General features: G+C 38.3%; 1 protein-coding gene across 9 annotated transcripts in view; it reads left to right on the plus strand.

The window, feature by feature from the left end:
• RBFOX1 (RNA binding protein, fox-1 homolog 1) overlaps positions 1–22,813 on the plus strand; it is a 285,633-nt gene that overhangs the window by 106,485 nt on the left and 156,335 nt on the right. For all 9 annotated transcript variants that reach the window (XM_009277998.2, XM_019471785.1, XM_009277981.2 and 6 more), the window contains exon 2: positions 19,093–19,335. In XM_009277998.2, coding sequence (XP_009276273.1) covers positions 19,093–19,335 — 243 coding nt within the window. The remainder of the gene's footprint in view (positions 1–19,092; positions 19,336–22,813) is intronic.

Consider the following 22,813-nt stretch of genomic DNA (forward strand, 5'->3'; position numbering starts at 1 on the left):
GTGAAACACTGGCACAGGTTGCCCAGAGAGGTGGTGGATGCCCCATCCCTGGAAACATTCAAGGTCAGGTGGGACGGGGCTCTGAGCAACCTGATCTAGTTGAAGATGTCCCTGCCCACGGCAGGGGGGTTGGACTAGATGACCTTTAGAGGTCCCTTCCAACCCAAACTATTCTATGATTGAATATTTTCCTGATTACTGGTGAAGGGATATTCCTGAATCATTGTTCCTTACCTTGCTTGTTTTTCCAGAAGCCCACTATTAAAAGGAAGGAGTACCCAGACAGATCATTGCAGAAGTGACTGTGGTGCTTTAAGAAGCTCTCTAGCCGGAGGCTCACAGTCATCCAGTTGAGACAGCAAAAATATATATTATGTGCCCAGACTTCATCTGATTCAGTGGATAACTGGTTTGCATATACTGATCCATTTTTGGGGTCCAAAAAGCCAAACCAGCTGATAGTGCAGATGCATGTAAGGAGCTCCCAAATTTCCTCTGAGCTTGTAGGTGGTGACATGTTGGGCATTGCCATTTCCTTGCTGATCGTCTGACTGCAAAGTGCAGCATATTCATAAAAACAGTACACATCCCAAAATTTAATCTAACATAGTATCTTAGTAACTAGGTCAGACTTACTGCACCGTAACTATGCTTCTACTTCACTGTTCTTGCTCAATTCAGTAGCTTAGAGTTAAAAAGCTGTAACAATTTTTGCAAAGCAAAAGCACTGACATGTGAAACGAAAAAATAAGCTCAGCAGAGTATCTTCATGGAACATAGTCATCTTTTAAAAATGAAATGCAGCCTTGTGCAAAGAGTCTGCGCAAATTGCCCTATTACTTCCAAATACTTTCAGTGCTTTGTCAGTTACAGCAACATTTAAAAAGTTTGGATTATATTTGAATATAAAAGGTTTGGATTCTACTGAATTTATGATCCTAGTGAACTGTTGTTCAGGGGAAAGGACTTCCCAGTTGGAGACCAAGCTCTGGGTGTCTGTATTTAGTTAATTTCTCAAAATCATCTAAAATTCCTCTTTTGCTTCCGTGATCACTGAGAAAACATTGCCATTTCTGTGGACAAGGGGCAGTTCTGTTTGTCAGAGATGATCCTGTGCAATAAGGTTTCCTGGGAAGTAGAAATTTCATACATGAAAAAAGAGATTAGTTCAAGATAATTATTTCTGAATATTGGTATCTCTTCTACTACTGGTTTTCAGAAACCTATTTTGATGACAGTTAACCATGTTAGCTGGATTGAGTAGACTGGAAGTACAAAATGGCAATATACATACTTATGAATAACTTCACCCACTTCTGATTATTTTTATATTTATGGCAGATTGGTTTCTGTGCTCCTGAAAGCATATGTAAAAGCTAGTTTTCATATGAATTCTGTGGGTTTTTTTCTAGATTGGAGTTAACATGCAGCTGACTAATTGTGCATATCTGGCAAATGCAGTTGTAGAGGGTTTTGTTAGGGCTGTATTAATTATTCTTTTCTAATTCTGAAGTAATTTGTATTTAAAAACTCAGTGTTATTTGTAGATGAACTACAGGTGATTTCTAAATAAGACTTGACTGAGATTATTTTCCGAATAAAGGACAGAGTTTGTTTTAAAAACTTGCAGACAGATAAGAGAATTTGAGGACCTGCAAGTTACAGTATTAATGCAGAGTTGTTTGTATCAGAAAGTTGCATTGCTTAAGGGAAAGCTTACTTTCACTGAGAGTCTGCACAGACTGTTCGATGCTCTGCTTCTGGTTTTAAGCTATTTGCCTTTTTGCTTTGTATAATTCTATTAAATAAAACTTTTCACCTAAGGCAATGGGAACCACCATTTAGCTGGGCTATGTTGGTCAGTGCAGGGTTTGTAGTAGCTTGCTAATTTATTTATTTTTAATTATTATTTTAAGTTAAATGGTGCAATGACATTGCTCTTTCAGATTCACAGAATGTAAGATGTTAGCCAACAAAATCTGGTAACAAACTACGCTTTTAAATTTCTGGTTTATGTATGTAAGAAAGGGAAGCAAAATGTATTAAATTGTTAAAGCCCATGACATACAGAAATCAGGGTTTAAGTTCAGGGTATCTTCACCCTCATTCTCACTTTTCTGCATAGAGCAATAGATACTTTTACAATGGGTACTGCTTATATTGTTTGAATTAATGTCATATTCTCTGTTTAACTGGAAATATTTTATATCATAATTTGCTTGCTTCTGGAGTGTGTGAGAGGTCTTGAGTTCAGGTTATTTAACTGGTACTCAGTCTGTGTGACTAAAATGAAGTTAAAATAATAATTTGAAAAATTTATTTTATAATCCTTATTAGCAAACAACATTTTCAGATCAGTTTACTACGCTTCATAACTCCCTATTGAATTTGGTTCTTAGTTTGATACCGTGATCATATATATATGTGTGTGTGCGTGACACTAAAATTGAATTTGGTGTGCATTGCCTTTCTGAATTGATGCTATTAGTCACTGCAGACCTCTTTATTGGAGGATTTGAATCTACTTTCTCAGCTGTTGTTAATTTACATTAGCTCACTGCTTTGTTGGTTTTTGGTTGGCGGTTTTTTTTTCTTCCACTATTCTTTAGAACTGTAGGCAGTGGAAATATTAATAGTTGTATAATTTAAGAATCCATTTTAAACCTTGAACCTTTTTGTTACTCCATGAAGTCAACTGATGAGCAGTGAACCCTTTGTGGTTATTTATACACTTACCACTTCATCAAGACAAACAAATGGGAAGTGCCGTAGTTGTGTCAAGTTCCAAAATATCTTTTCATCTTCCAAATCCTGGATCAATTGGCTACAGTGGTATCTAGAGTAAATGGGAGCAGACGAAAAAATTCTCTAAATTGTACTAGTTCCATAGCCTCAGATTGCTGCTCAGAATAGTTCACAATTAAGTAAGATATTTTGCATGAAAGTTAAGGTGTATATATGAAGGTCATCTATTGCTTTTCATGTTCATAATTACGCGTAGTTACTGTGTTACCGTGTCAATCAGATAGCATTTTGCATCTACTGTACTCAATTGTTGCAATAAATACTAAATGGGAGAATCAGATTTTTGCAGGTAGGTGTAGAAAGAGGATGCAGAGGAAGTAATAAGGAGGATATGAAGAAGACTGAGGGAGGCAGAGGGAGGTTTAAAAGATAGGGAAAATTAAATCGGGATCTGAATGAGAAGAGAGGAGAATTCACTAAAAGGCTTGGCAAAATAAACTCAGTACATTTGTAGAGGTAGACTTCTGCCTTTCAGGTCCCTATTTTGGAGCCTAAATTCTATTCATAGAGTCTTCATGTATTCTGAGGTGGGTTGAGTCTGCCAAAGTGCATGCTTGACATTATGTTCCACTTAACGGTTTCGGTTACTTTCCCAGAATAAAATTCATGTTTCTACTTTTTTGTTGTTGTATTTAGTCTCTGGCAGCTGAAAACTAGTTTATTTCTGATGGATTAAATAGTGATCATTTTTCATTGTTGTTCAGATAAGCCATTAAACATATGTAGAAAAAGCACATTTCGGTAAAAGCCTACCAAGTTTCTGTATTGCGTTGCTCAAACACCTTTTCTGAAGCTCAGTCCTTCACACACTAAGGAGGCATTAGTGGGCTAAGTCTGATTCTACTAAGTCTGACAAAAATCAGTAGGCATTAGTGGGCTCATAAATTATTGTTCCTTTTTAAATGTGCTTTTAACTAGTAGAAAGCAGCTGATGTTGCTTTATTCTCAAGAAAATTAGCAACGCTCATATACCTATTGCTGCTTCAAGGAAAATGTCTTTCCTTTTACATAGGCAGACTTCAGAAGAACATAAGTAATTGACAGTACACATTATACTGTAACTATGAGTTCAGGCATACTGGGTGTGCATTAAAAAGACAATGGAATAGATTAGTTTGAGGGTATAATACATATCAAAATTGTTCTATACAGATATCGGAATATTAAATAGAAGGAAAAGGCTTCATAAAGTCTCTCATAATCCCTCTTGGCATGGGTATATGAGTAGGTATTCAGGTTCTTTCCTTTAAGTATGCTGATATGATTAAATTTAACTTGACACAAGTGATATATGATACCATGTGATTGTAATATTTAAAAGAAAAAAAACACTTTTCTGATTGAATACCTACTAGCTATCAATTTCTGTGTAGCAATATCTAATCTGAATTTCTTTTGCAGCTAGAATGCTAATACATTTGCTGTATTCTCCATCTCGCTAGGTGCACGCTCAGCAAATACTGAACTGTTTCAATATTTTTCGATATCTTGTTTAATCCAGTGTTGTAGTATAAAAGACAGCCAGTTCACTTCATGTGGATTAAAAGCAGTTTTCAGGCTGTAACTTTTCTCTCCCCAAATAGTCTATGTAGATGCTTATTTTCACTAATTCTAGAGTTTGGATGCTGTGGCTGTTACACATGCTGCTGCACTGCATAAACACAAATGCTGTTGGATGTGGTTGCTGTAAATTAGCCATATGCTTCTGGTAAATATGCCAAAGTTTTTCTCCATGCTGTTCCAGTTTTGGAAATACCTTTCACTCCACCAGCCCTCCCCTTCCTTACACAGAGGCACAAAATAAAACTGTAAACTGAGAAAGGTAATTTGTACCCAGTCCCACAATCTATCTTGTTTTCAAACAATATGTTGTTCAAAGCGATGGTTTTTAAGCTTACCAGGATAAAGCACCTATGGCATATGGCAGAGGCCAGCTTTATGGCAAGATTTACTATCATATGTATATGTTCAGTCTTGTGAAGAAGGGCTAGTAAAAAAAATAAATCTCTAGAGAAGATGTGCAGGGAGAAGCAATATAGTTCTGCAGATTTGAAAGCAGTTTTAGTCCCTGTCCTACAGATGGGGAAATTAAAATACAAAGACAAATTGGCCATTCCTTCCATCGTAACAGAAGCTTTTTCGAGATTTAACAAAGTAGAACTTACCAATCAGTACAGTCAGTGAAAGTCTTTCTTTCCAATGCTATAGGAACCATTAAAGGATTTTGTTCATTTTCTTCATAACTGCAGATTCATTGTAGCACTCTATTAATGGATTTTTGTTTATTTTCAGCCAGTTGTGACATTCAGCAGTGTTTAGAAATGTATTTTGCATTGCGTAGGCAAATCTTATTGCCATTTTTATCTCATCGGTGAGAAGAGCTTTACTTTTCTTCAGTATTGTGGCTTAGTTTGCTAACGACAAACTTTGGAGTAAACAGTTACTTGTTAATGCTGTAACAGCATCTTAACATAAACATTAGCTGAAGTACACAAACAATATCAGTGATGAACAAGCATAACAAAGTGTAGCTGAGGCAGGAAGTCAATCTGTCTTTTCCTTGTGCCCAGTGATATTTTGATATTAATTTTAAACTTAGAAGTAAATAACATTGGAGATGATGTCCCATCATTTCATTTCAGTGCCAGAAATTGAATGCTGCTTTAATTGGTATTAAACAAGATGGCATTGCTGTGTTAGTTGGTCATTGCAGCTCAGGTCATCTATGTTCCATCATAAATAACAAAATGATGGAAATTTTAAAATTAAACAGAGATGGGAAATGGGCATTGTCTGAAAACAATGGTAAAATAGTTAATTTCTAGATTCTTTATATTTTATTTTTTCTGAAAATTTAAAGGAGAAACAGCAGACTGGTGAATTTCTTACCTATAAAACTACATTCAGCTCTGTTGAAATAACTTCATTTTAATCAAAAGTTTATGGGCATGAAGATCACAATTCTTGTCTCTTGGAACTGGTAAGTATGATTTGTGGATATATTGAATTCATAATATTCTGCTAAATTTGTTCAAAATATTGAGGTCGGACATAGAAAACCAAAAATTGTGCCTGCTGAAAAGTTACAGGTAAAATGCAGAATATATGCAATTTCCGCATTATTGCATGGGATCTCCATGAACAATACACGGATGAGTGGTGTGGTTTTTTGTTTTTGTTTTTTGGTGGTTTTTTTTTATGGGGGGAAAAGAGGAAATAATAGAATATCATTTGCTATTTAAAAGATTCATAGTTTATGAACAATCTGCTTCTAAGGGCAAATAACAAGGCACTTACTATTTAATATAGATTACATTTCTGTGTTTTAATAGCTTTATTATATACAGACTAAAACTGAAAGGGGTTCAGTGAATGTGCAATGAACTTCATTCCCTCAAACTGTTATTCCATATGCCCATGGTGCAGAACTTTGCAGTTTGCAGTGCTGAACTACGTAAGGATTCTGATTCTCCAGTCCTCAGGTTTATCAAGGTGCCTCTGGATTGAGGTTCCGTAGTTTAGTGTTATCTGCAAATTTGCTGAGGATGTACTCTCTGTCATTCTCTAAGTTGTTGACCAATGTGAGACCCAGTATTGACCCTAAGGTATTCAACTTACTACTGGTCATGAGCCAGACATTAAGCCATTGATCTTAGAGCCTGATAGTCCAGCCAATTTTCAACCCATCTAACAGTCCAGCCCTTCCTTACTCAGCTCTCAACTGGGAATGCTATGGGAGACAGCATTAAGAGCTTTATTGAAGTCAAGGTAGATTGTAGCTGGTGCATTAACTTTGTCCATGTAGCCAGTTGTTTTTGAAGGCAACCAGGTTGATCAAGCACTATTTTCCCCTGAAAAATCCATGTTGACCATTTCAAATTACCTAAGTCTCCTTCGTGTGCTTGGAAATGGATTCCAAAAGGATGTGCTCCATGATCTTTCCAGGGCCCGAGATGAGGCTGAGTGGTCAGTAGTTCCTTGAATTATCCTCATTGCCTTTTTAAAAGACAGGAGGGATGTTAGCTTTTTGAGTCATCTGGGGCTTCCCGTATCAGTATAATTTTTCATAGTTTAATAGGCAGTGATCTACTCCTTCCGCACCTTCTGTTGAATGCCTTAAGGCTTCAAATACGTAAATACATCCAGCTTCACTAAGTAGTCCCTAACCTGTTGCATCTGTGTATTGGGTTTGCGTGGCAAGGTCTTAGTAGCAGGGGGGCTACAGGGGTGGCTTCTGTGAGAAGCTGCTAGAAGCTTCCCCTATGTCCGACAGAGCCAATGCCAGCCATTTCCAGGACAGACCCACCGCTGGCCAAAACCAAGCCCATCAGCGACAGTGGTAGCGCCTCTCTGATAACATGTTTAAGAAGGGAAAAAACAAAAACCTGTGCAACAAACTGCAGCCGAAGACAAGAGTGAGACTACGTGAGAGAAACAACCCTGCAGACACCAAGGTCAGTAAAGAAGGAGGGGGAGGAGGTGCTCCAGGCACCGGAGCAGAGATTCCCCTGCAGCCCGTGGTGAAGACCATGGTGAGGCAGGCTGTCCCCCTGCAGCCCATGGAGCTCCACGGTGGAGCAGATATCCACCTGGAGCAGGTGGATGCCCGAAGGAGGCTGGGACCCTGCGGGAAGCCTGCGCTGGAGCAGTCTCCTGGCAGAACCTGTGGACCCGTGGGGAGAGGAGCCCACGCTGGAGCAGGTTTGCTGGCAGGACTTGTGACCCCGTGGAAGGGACCCGTACTGGAGCAGCCTGTTCCTGAAGGACTGCACCCAGTGGAAGGGACCCGTGCTGGAGCAGTTTGTGAATAACTGCAGCCTGTGGGAAGGACTCACGTTGGAGAAGTTTGTGGAGGACTGTCTCCCATGGGAAGATCCCAATGCTGGAGCAGGGGAAGAGTGTGAGGAGTCCTCCCCCTGAGGAGGAAGGAGCAGCAGAGACAGCGTGTGATGAGCTGACCCCAACCCCCATTCCCCATCCCCCTGAGGAGGTAGAGAAAATTGGGAGTGAAGTTGAGCCCGGGAAGAAGGGAGGGGTGGGGGGAAGGTGTTTTAAGATTCAGGTTTTATTTCTCATTATCCTGCTCTGATTTGATTGGTAAAATAAATTAATCATTTTCCCCAAGTCGAATCTGTTTTGCCCGTGACAGTATTGCTGAGGGATCTCCCCCTGTCCTTATCCCGACCCACCAGCCCTTTGTTATATTTTCTCTGCCCTGTCCCGCTGAGGAAGGAAGTAATAGAGGGGCTTGGTGGGCACCTGGCATCCAGCCAGGGTCAACTCACTGCAATCTCCATTGTTCATTGTCCCTCTCCTTCGCTACCTATGCTGTCCATGATTTGCGTGCAATGATTTAGGATCAGACTTTTCCTGAAACAAAAAAGACATGAAGTACTTCACTATATTATGATGACTTTTTCATCACAAGGCTGTCTCCTCCCTGCATCAATATTTCCCGTGAACTTTCTTTTGCCATAAGCAGACCTGGTATGTAGACTCCTTTCCTGTCACCCTTAATGTCTTCACTAGTCCTAGTTCAAGCTAGGCTGGACAAAAAAAACTTCCAGATTTTGTCCTCAAGTACCTGAGCAATACTTTTATGCTCCTCTTTTATTGCCAAGTCTTGATTCCATTGCTTGTATGCTCCCTTCTTGTGTCTTTCTTCATTAAGAAACTTTCTGCTTAGCCATGTGGGCCTTCTGCTAAGTATCCTCCTTCTTAATGGACGGTTTGTTCCTACATGCTGAAGTTCTCTTTAATCAATGGCTCAATGAATCAGGCAGCTACCTCGGACAGTTTTCTCTCACAGGTGAACGTCAGGGATTCCTAACAATTCCCTGGATAAGCTGAAGTCTCTTTTCCTGAAGCCAAATTTTGTAACTCTGCTGCTTATCCTCCTGGTCTTCCTCCAAATTCCCAAACTCAATCATGTCATTGTCTTTATGGAGCTTACCACACAGATCAAACTCTTAAATTTACCTGGTTTAAACAAAGTAAACCAAAACAAAACAACTCCCACTAGTTCATTTGGGACAGTTTTACAGTAATCATCAGCCAGCTTAACCTGGATAGTTCAAGTGAACTGGCTTATAAAGCAGCCCTCTATACTTTGATATTTGCAAACAAATAGCTAAGGAGGTATGATCTTCGGTCAGCTTTGTTGCGTAAGACAACTTATGGCATTACATTCTCATTTCATTTACTAGCTGACTTGTTTTATTTCAGTAGAGTCAAGTAATGACCCTCCCATTTGTGATACTGAAACTTGGACCTGTTTCACATATAATGGATGAACTGTGGTTATTGTGGTACTGCCTTAGAAAATGATTCAGCATGAGGGATTATGAAGAGTAATGTCTCCTTTCTTTTCTGAGGCTAAATCACAGCTCATCGGTGAAAGATGGTGTCCCTGGTTAAAAGAGGTCATTCAAAGTGTTCGGTTCAAAGAGATGGCATGCCAGTTTGCACTCAAATAACTGCTGCTGCCCTTCAGTCTTCCTGTGTAACATTGCTCTGTCCCTGTAGCCTTGTTTTACTACAAATCTGAATACCTAAGGCAAGCTGCATTTTGATGCAGTCACTTCAGTGGTACTTTCGTGAAGCAGACAAAACTCTGCTAGGCTGAACAGTGAAAACACTGTGCCTGTTTACAGTTCTGTTTTCTTGGTTCTTTGTGTGTGATACTTGGGACACACATCACTCATTCTGCCTAGTATTTTTTTTTTAATATAAAATCATTTGTTTGTACATGAAAAATAACTAATTAGGTACACACAAAACTGTGATACCGTTTCTCCAGAACAAATGGCCTTCAAATATGTTGTCTCTGCATGTAACTGTAGGTGCACCAATTTCTATAGCTAACAAAGCTGGTAAATACATTGCTGTATTTTTGTGGTATGTCCATTAGGAAACCAACTGAAAAAGCAGTTCATTTAATATATGCTGGATGAGGCAGCATCTATAAATTGCGAATAACTTTGTGTAACTATTAACCTCAGCTAGATTAAGTTAGAATCATAGAATCATAGAATCATAAGTTGCCCAATTTAGATACTTTTAAAACCCACAACTGTATCCAATCCCAATATCCTGAAGAAATTCAGTTAGGTTTTTTGGAGTAAATTGCAACTGAGATCTTGAATTCAAATCTTACAACGAATCTTAAATGAATTATTTTAGCTATGTTACAAGAATTTCTCAGATTTCTAGAAATTATCTAACTGTTGAAACCCATACACCTGCAACTGGATTTGATTGCTGTTCAGTTCCTCTCTGCAGACCCTAATCTTTTGCAATGTTCAATCCTTTACCAATAAGGTGGCATTTAGAGAAGTTTTTTGACTCAAATTCTGGAAATACTTATGCTGGTGTGTAAGTTACAAGGTAAAAATAGTCTCAGTGGAGTCTAGAAGAAAGGCTTACAAAGCATGATGCAGGGTTGTGTCAAGAACCAGGCATAGTCTTGCTACATAAGCATGGTTTGTCACCTGGGCTAGTATATCTGGCTTCTCAGAAGCGCTAACACATCCTGGTAAAATAGTCTTGCCAACACATCTCTGCTGCTTCCACTGCTTGAGCGATGAATAATATTTTTGCCTGTAGTTATAAAAGAAGGCCCAATGGTTCTTGCTTTGCAGACCTGCAGGCTACGTGGTTGCAGTGCATGTTTCTTTCCTCTCATGCACATCAGTTGTGGTAGCTCTGAGATCTGTGTTAGCGAGATTATAAAAACAGATTGGTGTTTCTACAGTTTCCTGTAAAGGCCTGTAATTTACCACTTGGTCTATATTGCCTTCATTCTTGCAAATTGAAGACTTAAGATTATTAAGAAATGGTTTCTCGGGACAAAATCTTTTATGTCAATATAGCATAATATATGTCTGCTGCTTTGTCCTTTTTCTCCAGCTCCCACTGATTGTTTCTTCAGTGCATTGACCCCTCACTTCTCTTGTCACAATTGCTTGTGAACTGATTTGGGAACTGATCCAGCTTTAAAAATCCCATATCGTCAATCAGTATTGCAGTAAAAAAAAAAAATTGGCTTTTTCAACCACTTTCTTAGATACTGAAAAATAAGAAAATGGTTATATTAGCTTTACTACAGTTCAGCTTTCGGAGGTGGCAGTGATTTTCAATAAGTTCACATATGAAATAGAATAAAATTTCATTTCAGTAGAAAAATTGCAGATAAAATTAGAAAGCTTACATGCCTGTAGTAGTTATTGTTTTAGAGGTGATGCAGAAGGCAGAGGAAAATACTCCTTTCTATGGATATATAGTTGTCAAGGCAGTGTTCCTCTATATATGATGAAAATGGTGACATTTGGCAGAAAATTAAGACACGTCATAGTTCACAACATTAATTTGCATTGTTTGTGAAACTGTTCTTGTCTTGCATGCACTATAGTGATTGCCACTTTCATACTGCTCTGGCTGTGGATTAAACAAATGTAAATATATTTTTCTAAGAAAGCATTCCAAATCCATCTCAAAGAATTGAGATACTGTTTCTTGAGGAGAGAAAACAGACTAGAAGTTGTAGCTAGTCTCTTCCTTGTCAGTAAATCCTTTATGATGAAAGTCATCAAATAAGATAAAAGTATAAAATCCACTTTGAAGCTATTCTGATACTGTTGAAACCATATGGAATCATAGACTAATTTAGGTTGGAAGGGAACTTCAGAGGCCATCTAATCCCAACATCCTTTTTAAATCAGGGGTAACTACACAGATCAAGTTGCTCAGGGGCTTGTCCAGTTGAGTTTTGAAAGTCTCCAAGATGCCACAGCCTCACTGAGCAGCGTGTTCCTGTGCTTAACTTCCCTCATATTCATTATTTTATTCCTTATAGCCAACCGGAATTTAGCTTTCTGCAATTTTTGATTGCTTCTTGTTCTTTCACTCTCTACCTCTGACAAAGGTCTGGTTCTGTCTCTGTAACCATCCATTAAGTTGGAGAAGATGCAATTAAGTTGTCTGTTAGCCCTCTCTTCTTCAGGCTATGCTAAACCAGCTCCCTCAGCCTCTCCTCATGTGTCATGTGCTCTAGCCCTCCAGCTGTCTTAGCAACCCACCACTGGACTCTCCAGTTTGCAAATCTATCTCCTGTCCTGGGGATTTCCAGACTAGACATGGCGTTCCAGATGCTGGCTCACAAGTGCTGTGCAGGGAGGAATGATCTCTTTCCTCCACCCGCTGGCTGTCCTGTTGCTAATGCAGCCCACTATGCAGTTAGCCTTTATTGCCTCAAAGGCAGACTGCTGATTTGTACTTATCTTACTGTTCACCAGGACTCCCACAGATCCTTTTCTGCAGAGCTGCTCTGTCACCAGTCAGCCCGCAGCCTGTACCAATGCATGGAGTTATTCTGTCCCAAGAGCAGGACTTTGATCAGGTTCTTGTCAGCCCATTACTCTAGCTTCTTGAGACCCCTGTAACTGCTCCCCCTATTTGCTGTCATGCGTGAACTTGCATTCTGATACTTCATACAAGTCTTTTATGACGGTGTTCAACAGTTTTGGACCTGGTCTTGATGTCCAAGGGATGGCACTCATAGCTGACTGACAGACTTCTAAATGTTGACTGCTACTCTTTAAAGGCCAGCACTTCAGGCAGCTTTTTATGCACATTGTATGTTGACAATCGGATCCTTTTTTCTCTCCCCCCTCCCCCCCCTTCTATTTGGGTACAAGGATGCTGCATCATCTTCTTCAGTATGTTCCAGTAAAGGCATAAAATAAGATTAGGTGTACTTTCCTATATTGACTTGTGGGAAAGCACAAGCTTCTTTTATACCTTTCTTTTGAAATGTTTTAAGAATCAATTCTTATTGTGAAAATGAATTGTAGATACACCTGCTGAATGTTCCAGATTCTTTTGCTATATGGGTCTGCAGGCAATTTTGGAGACTCGTGTTTTCAAAATGTGATGTAAAAATCTTTCCATGTATTTAAAAAAGGAAAATATTGGTTGATGGAATAGAAGGTTGAGCTGCAGTTGAAAAGACCTGTATAAAATACCTAAAAGTCAGAGTCTGAGAAAGTGAGGGACAGGCAGGAAGCTTAAGTTAAAAAAAAAAAAAAAAGATTTAGGTAGGTGGTAATGTGGAAGCAAAACAAATCAGTGTGACAGAGTCATGTTCATTTGGGCTATTGGAAATAGCAGGAGAAAGAACTGTCATGTAGGACAAGGAAAGCTAGTGTAATAAATCACAGCGTCATAAAAGTAGTAGAAAGTTTCAGCAGTGACAACTGGAAAGAATGAAGGTGTCAGAGGGAATGCTTTCTTTGTATGTATCTATACATCCGTAATACTACGTGGTCCTGAATGCAGGCAGGAATTCAGACTAGGACTTTGTTTTTGGTAAGTTGTTTGCCGCCTTCTGTTAAATGTAAGTAAATGCATATAACCTTCTTACTTTGCAGGGTGTTGTGATGTTTCATTAATTAGTCTGTTCCATGCTTCAGGCACTGACACAAAATGAACATTTCATTTTCAAATGTATATGTAGCAGTAGCAAGAGCACAGACTTTTACTGGAATACAGTATGTTATATGTGAAGAGGACCAAAAGTAAATGTTTCTCTGTAATGGGAATAAAGAGATGGTACTTTCTTGCTAAGGTAGTAAAGAGATCCTCTTTTGTTTACTTACTATTACCTTTTTCCCCTGTGCTCTCTGAAAAAAATTTATTTTGCATTATCTTTCTTACTTTTGAGGATACCCTTCTTTTGGAATGAGATTGGTTTTTAAATGAAATCTGAATTTGGCTCTCTACTGAACCTTCCAAAAGAGAGAGGTGGCTGGAGAATTCATTTTGTATGATTGCAGAAGGAAATGATCTGAGTCAAGAGGCCTGGTCAGGTAATTAAGCTACAACAGAGAAAGCTCGCAGAGTCAGTCAGTCGGTCCGGTGTGGTTGGATGTCTGATTCCTTCTGAAAAATTTTAAGTGGCTGCTTTTATTATCATTAATTGGGGAGTGCCAGCAACAAATCTGGAAGAATTACACTGCCACTTTAAAGAAATCCAATATATTTCAGCTGGAATATAAGTTTAATGATGAATTGATGGCTGTTTATCTGCTGTTCTGCCCACCCCTTAGAATTTGAACATTTGTAAGAATAATTCCCATGCTACGTGTCTGCCGTGTTTCTGAATTCTTGTGTCTGTAGGCAGTCTGCGACAGAGTGGCAACGTGTATTCTTTGGGGCTGTCTGTTTCTTCTTAGGTTGTTTTTTTTTTTCTTTATTATATGATTTAATTAGATGTTTAATAATTTTAAAACTATCTCCAGAGCATCTAGGAAAGTTCCTCTAATAGTGAAGCATTAAGTAGCTTTAAGTGCCTCACAGAACTAAACCTTGGAAGCATTTCTGAAATATTTCCCCTGCTAAGCAAGAGGGATGTCATGAAATGAAACAAAAAAGGAAACAATATTTCATTTGTATGGAAGGATAAAGTACATTTAATCTAAAACAGCCTACTTCAATATTGATGGTTTACTTGTGGAGTTCAGCAGTTTTAAAATAGAAATCTTATTGGTATTAACTCTACCACGTGTAGGACAAATTAATCACATAGAAATGCACACATGTTACTGTACATCGTAGCTATCAAAAAGCCAAAGCACTGGAAGTTCAGGGGGTTTTGTAACTTTGAATACAGCTGTCTTAATTTTAAAACAAAAATGTTCAGCTTCTGGCAACTTACATAGTAGCATTTCTAATGTTTTTTAAACAGCTATTAATGTAGTCAAGCTGTGTTTTTTTTCTTCTTGTGTGTGTAATCATCTGCTCAGTGGTGCACTCTATAACTAGTAGCAGGAGACAGAGGAGTGGCCTGCTGTGATTGATGGGGCGAGGCCCAGCAAACTGAAAGAGTCCCATCTGGATTAGGTTTTGGGAGCAGTCAGATGTTGAGAGGGAGGTCAGTAAGCCTTGCATTAGCTCCCCCTCCTTCAACACCCCTATCATCCACACTCATGCACACATTACTTTGCTCACACGCCCTCATCCATAATTGATGCTTGCTTTGGGCAGATGCTGTATGGCCTGGGACTAGAGCAGCTGCTAAGTTTATGGAGAATAAAGGGAGCAGGATGGTACAGCAGCAGGTATTTTCACTTTTATTTTCACTTGAAACTCTTGATTTTAGCCAAGGCAGGGCATTTCTTATAACCAGCTGCACCACTGCATGCAAGACTTCTAATACGTGTTTTGTTGCTTAAGTCTGAAGGAAGGCAAATTACGGTGGTGATTATGTATCTCTGCTGTGCTTGATATATCTAACGGCGCTGTTCTTAAAACCAGCAGGTTTACAGAGTAATGTTGCATTTTCCTTCTTTGTTTCCGTGCCCTAAGGATATGATGCAGTTTGGCTCATTTAACTACAGTATGAGAGGCTTTCTCTAAATGTGAAATATCCCTTGCCAAAGAAACAAAATGCACCAAACAGAAAACAAACAATAAACTGTTAGCTAGACTTTAAAATGCAGGCAAGCAGAAAGGTTTTCATTGAATACATTTTTATGCTGCAAATGTGTTTTTATAAAGAAACACTGCATAAGTAATGTTTTCTGTGCTCTGTCTTTTGTGTACAAACATAACAAGCTTGCTTTATTATGTTTTGACACTTTTCATGCATTTCTTAATTATGAAATCCTTTCAGAGCAGAAGATGCTGAAAAGGCATGTTGAGATCTGAGATACTAGCAGCATTTTAAATTCTAAGCTTTTCTTCAAATGGAGTATTATTTAAATGGAATAGGAATTATTTCAGTTACCTGCATCGTTGGAATGCTTTCTTTTTTTGTTCTTTAGAGTTCAACATTTAACCAGAAAGCAATAAATTTGATTTTATACACTGCCACGTAAAGCATATTTTTCAGTTGAAATGTGGTTTTCATTAAAACTCAGGCCAAAACATTTAGCAGAGCCTGACTGTCTGCCATCCTTTGTTCTTCTTTCTGTTTATTTCAGTTACCTGCATCGTTGGAATGCTTTCTTTTTTTGTTCTTTAGAGTTCAACATTTAACCAGAAAGCAATAAATTTGATTTTATACACTGCCACGTAAAGCATATTTTTCAGTTGAAATGTGGTTTTCATTAAAACTCAGGCCAAAACATTTAGCAGAGCCTGACTGTCTGCCATCCTTTGTTCTTCTTTCTGTTGCCAACAACTACTTTATTAAAAACCATGCACAAAGTGAGCATTAAGGGGTCATTTAATCTTAAAGATACTTGGAACTGAGTCTGAAGGGACAACTTCTGTTTAGCCTCTCATGCCTAGGTTGTATTAAGCGATGTCTGTGTACTGTCATCTGCAGTTTTGAGATTACTCTAATACTTGAGTTCATAGGCTAATTTAGGATCAATATTTCCTGTTGCTTTTAGGGCCATTTCATATTTTCAACTTAATGCATTAGATCTATTATTTCCTTTATTCATTTTAGTTCACTGTATTTTAAAGGGCGCAACAAAGGTACATTTTAGGTGATTATATTTGAAGAACTTCTGGTTCTTTAAAATCTATTCAAGTGTATCTGACTTTTGTGTAGTCTGGGGTTTCCATCAACCACATGTATATACAAATATGTGTTAGCTGACACTGCGTTGTTCTTGATATAAATTCGTATTCTAAACAATAAGCTATTGGCTTGATACCCATATAAGTAGTAAAGAACATGTTTATACATACATGCTTTTCTACTACATTGTAATACTGTGTCTATTGAATTAATTGTGAATCATAAATTCACACTAATTTTGAAGGCTAGGAAAGGCTACACTAGGCACCGATTTTCAACAAAACAAACCCCTGACCCTTTGTTGTTTACTTACTAATGGGATCTCGGTTCTAAGTAAGTGTGATACAGACCTCAGCTTAACAAGTCTAATGAAAGAGGTAGAAGAGTCTCAGCAACGTGAAGGTGCTGGAATTGCCAGTGCAGTTTGCCATTTTATGATAAATCTAAAAAGTGAATCATTTGGAGTTGCTGGTAAAAATAATATAAAAGTTCAACCCTCTTAATTAAATATTAGCTGTAATTAGTGCTAAGTGTGAATGCTTTGAATATTAATTAGGGTCTCATGGAACTGCTGTCAATGTTAATGAGAAACAGTGGGGGTCTCAGCAACATCTGGTTTAGGACTCAAGGTAGTACTAAAACCTTTAGATCAAATGCACCTGGACATTAGCCCTTGGTCCCTTTGTTGCTATTATTGTTCTTTTTTAACAGCTGCTGACTCTAATGTCATGTTTAGCATCTGACATGAAGGAATAGCTTAAAGACCAGCAGTAACCAGCTACCGTGTTCCAAAGCCAGCACAGTGAAAATGCTTATATAGGCAGAAGTTCAATTTGCTGTTGTTCATTCTTACTACTTGCTGAAGTCCTTCCTGAAACTGTTGATTAAAAAAATTATGGTCCCCTGCCTCCCCCACAAATTTTAAAAATACTTCTTTAACATTTAATAAATGTCTCTGATCTAATCCAGTCATTGCTGGTTTTTACTGCATCTGGATTTTTTTTTAATAGTGAAAATATTAGGTAAAAGAAATAAGAAAGGGAACTTGCCGTTTTAATATAAGAGCATATAAGTATACATTTACAAGAGTTTTTAACCTCCACTGAAATTTAAACAGGGCAAGTTTCAGTGCAGCAATAAACTTGGAATGATTGTAGATATATGCAAATGAAACTTACTGACTTAGCCCTGTGAAGTAGGTAAATGTCACTGTTTTCATTTTGAAGGTGGTTGAATGAAGCAATGTAAACTACTTGCTCAAGGCCATACACTAAAAGAGTAGCAAAGATAGGATCAAAATTAGGGAGGGTTTGATTGCTGATACAGTGTTTTAATTTTTTAGGACACACCGAATGCCTTTTACAAAGGAAAATTTGATTTTCCCTTCTAAGCCTGGCATGTACCAAGGCTTATTCCAGTGCTGTGATTCTGCAAATTCTTAAAAGTGCTTGAGTTCAGGTCCAGTTCAGGTCAGAGGACTGATGTCTGAACCAGCTGAAATTGGCTGGAAATGTCTTTAAGTACGAAATACAAAAGAATGTCTTTTATTCATCCAGCCTGTTTTGAAATTAGGAAACCAAGGACTGATGAGTATAAATAAGCAAAATCCCTATAGTAGTCCTGTACAGGTACTTGTACATGCTTTTGGTGGGAAAATGAGTATTTTAAAAACTAATTAACATTTTACTCAAATATTCATTTTTACATTACTTGATATTTAGAGGGATAATTTTATCTTGTAAATCAGCTCATCTGAGTTTGGGATAATCCCTGTATTAATGGCCTCTAATGCTGCGTCATCTGCAGCATCATGTTTTGGACGTCTTTTGTATAGGTTCTGAAAGATTGTTCTGTACATTTCCTCCCCTAGAATTATTAGTATTTGGTATGAGCAGAGCATTTAGTCAGAAGTTTCTAACTGATAAATTAACATGCTCGACTATCCTTTATTATATCGAACATAAAGATGGATCTATCTATAAAGAGATGAGGGCATTTGTTTTTAATTGTATAGGCTTATTGTAATATGGAAATGAAATACTATTGTCTTCAAATTTAAAGCCTTTAAAGTTCTTACATCTATTTCTTTTGACAGCCTACAACATAGAATTTTTCTTTTACGTTAACTTAAGATTTTGGACTGATGCATTTTTAGATTCAAATATTTAATATTTTGATCGGATCTCATTTTTTTGCATTTGTGCATGCAGTTGCTCAATACAGTGTACCTCAAAGTATTTCTGAATATCTTACAGAGAATTATTTCATAAAAATATTTTCAGCATATGGTTAACAGTATGCACCCAAATCCTGCTCTGTGTGTAGGTTGCATATATTGTGTTCTGCCAATGGTAAGTCAGAATGGATCACAGACCATGGGCTAACCTCATCAGAGCTCTGTATTGGCAGTTGCGCTCAGTAGCCTTTGGAATAAACTGAGCTTTGTCCCTCTTCATTGTCTGAGTTGAGGCATTAGTTCAGGTAGACTTCACTGACCTTTCCCAGTTAAAGAATAGTCTACAACTATCCAGAGAACAGCTGATTTGTTTGTCTAATTATAATAAGATTTAATAGCGTTAGCAGAATGGATTTAATTCAGATAAGAAATTTTCTCCTCAAGAAACAAACACTGTGCCCTTTTCAGGCCAGCAATCTTAGCAGAATACTATCATCGCTTTCTGTGTTAGGTGTGCAGGTTCAAGGCTTATTTTATCTCACTCCACACTTCTTCTTCCTTTTTTCTTCTTTGATTTTTACAGGGTAATCAGGAAGCTACAGCACCTCCTGACACAATGGCACAGCCTTATGCCTCAGCCCAGTTTGCTCCACCTCAGAATGGTATCCCTGCAGAATACACAGCCCCACATCCTCATCCAGCTCCAGACTACACAGGCCAAACCACTGTTCCAGAGCACACGTTAAACATGTACCCTCCTGCTCAGACACACTCTGAACAGAGTGCAGCTGACACAAATGCACAAACTGTCTCCGGCACAGCCACAGTAAGTCAAGGTTTCAGCTATTTCTAAAGCAGTATGTTTCAAGTTACGTGTGTATTTATTGATAACATTTATTCTTACGTTACACTTAATAGTTTTGCACTTCATTTGTGTTAGGATTACTCACCATTTCAAGGTTGAAAGTCTGTCAAAGTTTATCATTGAACTTGGAGGATATAATTTTGCTGCTTTTGGAACCTCTTAGGAAGTGTGGGAGCTTTGTAGAATCTGTAGTTTCCTTTTCTACAGTGTTAGACAGACAAAATGATTAATAGCAAGCCCGTGAATCATATAATAAAGCTTGACTAAGTCCAATATGGAAAAACATTGCAAAAGACTGTTTGTAAGCATTCATTTGGGAAAAAAAACACCCAAACAAACCAGACTCATTTTGTTATTTTTAACGACCTCTGTATTCTTGACACTTCTGAGTAGTTTTTCATAGAAGTGTCCATTGAACGATACTGTATTGAAATTAGTTGCGGAACTGTGTGAATGAGTATTATGAAGAGCATGTCTGTAATACTGTATTTTCTAGAGAGCTTGTTTGTGCAGCCATTACCAAAGTTGTGTGTGGATCTGTGCTCAACAGAGCAGAAATGATAGACTTTTTTTCCTTCTATTTGATTTATATATGAAGTTCTGAAGTGTCATGAATAATGCAAGAGACTCCTTGGATGGCCCTACCTGGTAATTTCAGTCACAAATTTCACACATTGATAGTTTACTTCTTATGTCTTAATTCTAGATTGGGACCCAATATGTCCAGTGCCAACATCTGGCAGATTTCTGAGCCATCAGCCTGTTGTGGTTTAACCCGGCATGCAGCTAAACACCGCACAGCGGTTCACTCACTGCCTGCCCCCAGTGGGGTGGGGCAGAGAATCGAGGGGAAAAAAAGTAAAATTTGTGGGTTGAGATAAAGACAGTTTAATAGGACAGAAAAGGAAGGGAAAATAATAATAATAATGATAAAAGTATATAGAAAATAAGTGATGTACAATGCATTTACTCACCACTCGCTGACCAATGCCCAGCCAGTTCCCGAGCAGCGGTCACACCCAGCCGGCCAACCCCCCCAGTTTATGCACTGAGCATGACGTCCCATGGTATGGAATGTCCCTTTGGCCAGTTGGGGTCAGCCGTCCTGGCTGTGCCCCCTCCCGGCTTCTCGCTGGCAGGGCATGGGAAGCTGAAAAGTCCTTGACTAGTGTAAGCATTACCTAGCAACAACTAACACATCGGTGCGTTATCAACATTATTCCCATACTAAATCCAAAACACAGCACTGTACCAGCTACTACGACGAAAATTAACTCTATCCCAGCTGAAATCAGGACACAACCACATGCGTTACATGTGTAGGATCTAGTACAGAACAGACAGCACACTGCAATTTGAGCATGCACTTGAAACAGCTCTACTAGCTGTCCTCATCCTTGCCGCAACCATGCTCCATACCTCATCTTACCTCCCCTTCCTCCCCTGGCATATATCCAACCTGAAAAGTTTCATGCAGCAGGGCAAGAAGAAAGGGAAAGCATGTTCCCTTAATTGAGTTGTTTGAAGATTTATGTTTATTGCCATGTCACTAATTTCGTTATATGGGTATGAACAAGAAAGAAAAGCAATAACAATAGCAAAAGCACAAAAGGATATTCCTTGCTACTATCGTGGAGATGTCCTTGTGAATTAATTACACAGTTTTGTGGTTTCTGCAGTAAAATGTTTCAGTTCTTTTATTTTTGATTTGGTAACTTTTTATTGCCCTGATTGGCCCTTTGCTCTAGTAGCGTGAGAAAGTTTAAGTTGAAGAGCATCCTGTTTACCTATATCTCATATTATTCTTTGCACCTCTACATTGTCCCCTCTCGTTCATCTCTTTGCTAAGTTAACTTCCTGGTTCTTTCCAGCTTTTAAAATTTTCTTCCATAATCATTTGTGATTGTTGTCAAACTCTTGTCATTTACCACTGTCATTGGTTTAGAGCAGGAACCCTAAGCTGAATAGATACTCCAGAAGAGATTTGGATATTGACTAAAAATATAGTCTTTCCTACTGTCCCTGTCTCATTCTTCTTATATTCTATTCTTTTGCTTGCTCTTTTGACTGCTGCTGCACACTGAACAGTCCACTGTGATGCCCAGCTCAGCCTTTTCGTATTTTGAAACTGTTGGTCTGTTTGCCGTTCAGTTCTGAAGTAAAAGACTGTCAGTGCTAAAATCAATGGTAAAACACCTGATGATGCAAGTGGGACAGGAGCTCATCCCTCATCGTTTATTGCTTTCAATTTATTGTGTTTCCTCACCCCTTTTTGATTTTTCAGTTTGAAGAAGTGTTAGTCCCTTTATCAGAAAAGTCGGGTATGCATTTTTCCAACATCTTCCATGGCAAAGGCTGATGAAAAGAAATAATTTGGACTGTCTGCAATGCCCTTATCTTCTTCAGGTGCTCTATTCAATCCCAGCTCTAGCAAATCCAATGATTCCCTTGAAAGTTTCCTGCTTCGGATATACTAATAGGCTTTATTGTTAGTTGTTTTTGTATCCTTTGCTATCTGCTCTTCTTATTTCCTTTTTGCCTTCCTAATATCCAACTTATATTTTACTTGTCATAGCCTTTCTCCCTTCTGGTTCCACTTGGAGTGAACTTCCATTCTCTGAAGAGTAACACTTCAATTCCACTAACCTTTTGTATTTGGGGAATATAGTATAGTTATTTGCTCTTTTTACTACAGATCCTTTTCTTGTCTTCCTGTTTCCTTTCTTACAGAGGAATGCGCATAACTTTTTGAAGTAGCTCCCATGCTGTTTATAAAGAATTAGATTTCCTTACTTTTGACTTTAGGGTATCTTTGAGAAAGTTTTGTTTTGTTTTTTAAAAAGATACTTTTTCTAAATTGCAATGTTATATTGAAAGTCGTGGATACTCTCCCTCCCTGGAGAACAATGCATTGAAAATAAAAGTTTACAAGAAGTGTGTATCTATGGATCTACGTTGTTCAAAGTAGCCTTGACATTTAACATATTACTCATCAGTTAGTTTTACAAATTTACAGTCAAATATTGTTTTCACAGTTTAATTATGGGTACCTAGGTCTAAAATCTGTTATACTGTGTCTAATTAGCATTCCACTTAACACACTGTAGAGACATTATAAATAGGTACATGCAGATGGATCCCCAGCAGATTTGACATGGGCTTTGTAATATTATGAGGGTCCAGCTGTGTACATCTCTCTGTAGGTTTAACAATACATGTTTTTATTACGAAATAGAGCTTCAATAGCTGTGTCAACATTGTAACTCCATGTGGTCTTTATTGTTGAAGGAAAAAAAAAATCATGTTTCTTTCCAGTTCCTGCTAGGTTTTTGAGTAGTTGGCTACCAGTCTTAAAGAATCATAGAATCAGAATGGTTTGGGTTGGGAAGGGTCCTTAAAGATCATCTAGTTCCAACCCCCCTGCCATGGGCAGGGACAA

Source organism: Aptenodytes forsteri, unplaced genomic scaffold, assembly GCF_000699145.1.
Source record: "Aptenodytes forsteri isolate BGI_AS27 unplaced genomic scaffold, ASM69914v1 Scaffold26, whole genome shotgun sequence".
In the NCBI taxonomy this organism is placed as follows: Eukaryota; Metazoa; Chordata; class Aves; order Sphenisciformes; family Spheniscidae; genus Aptenodytes; species Aptenodytes forsteri.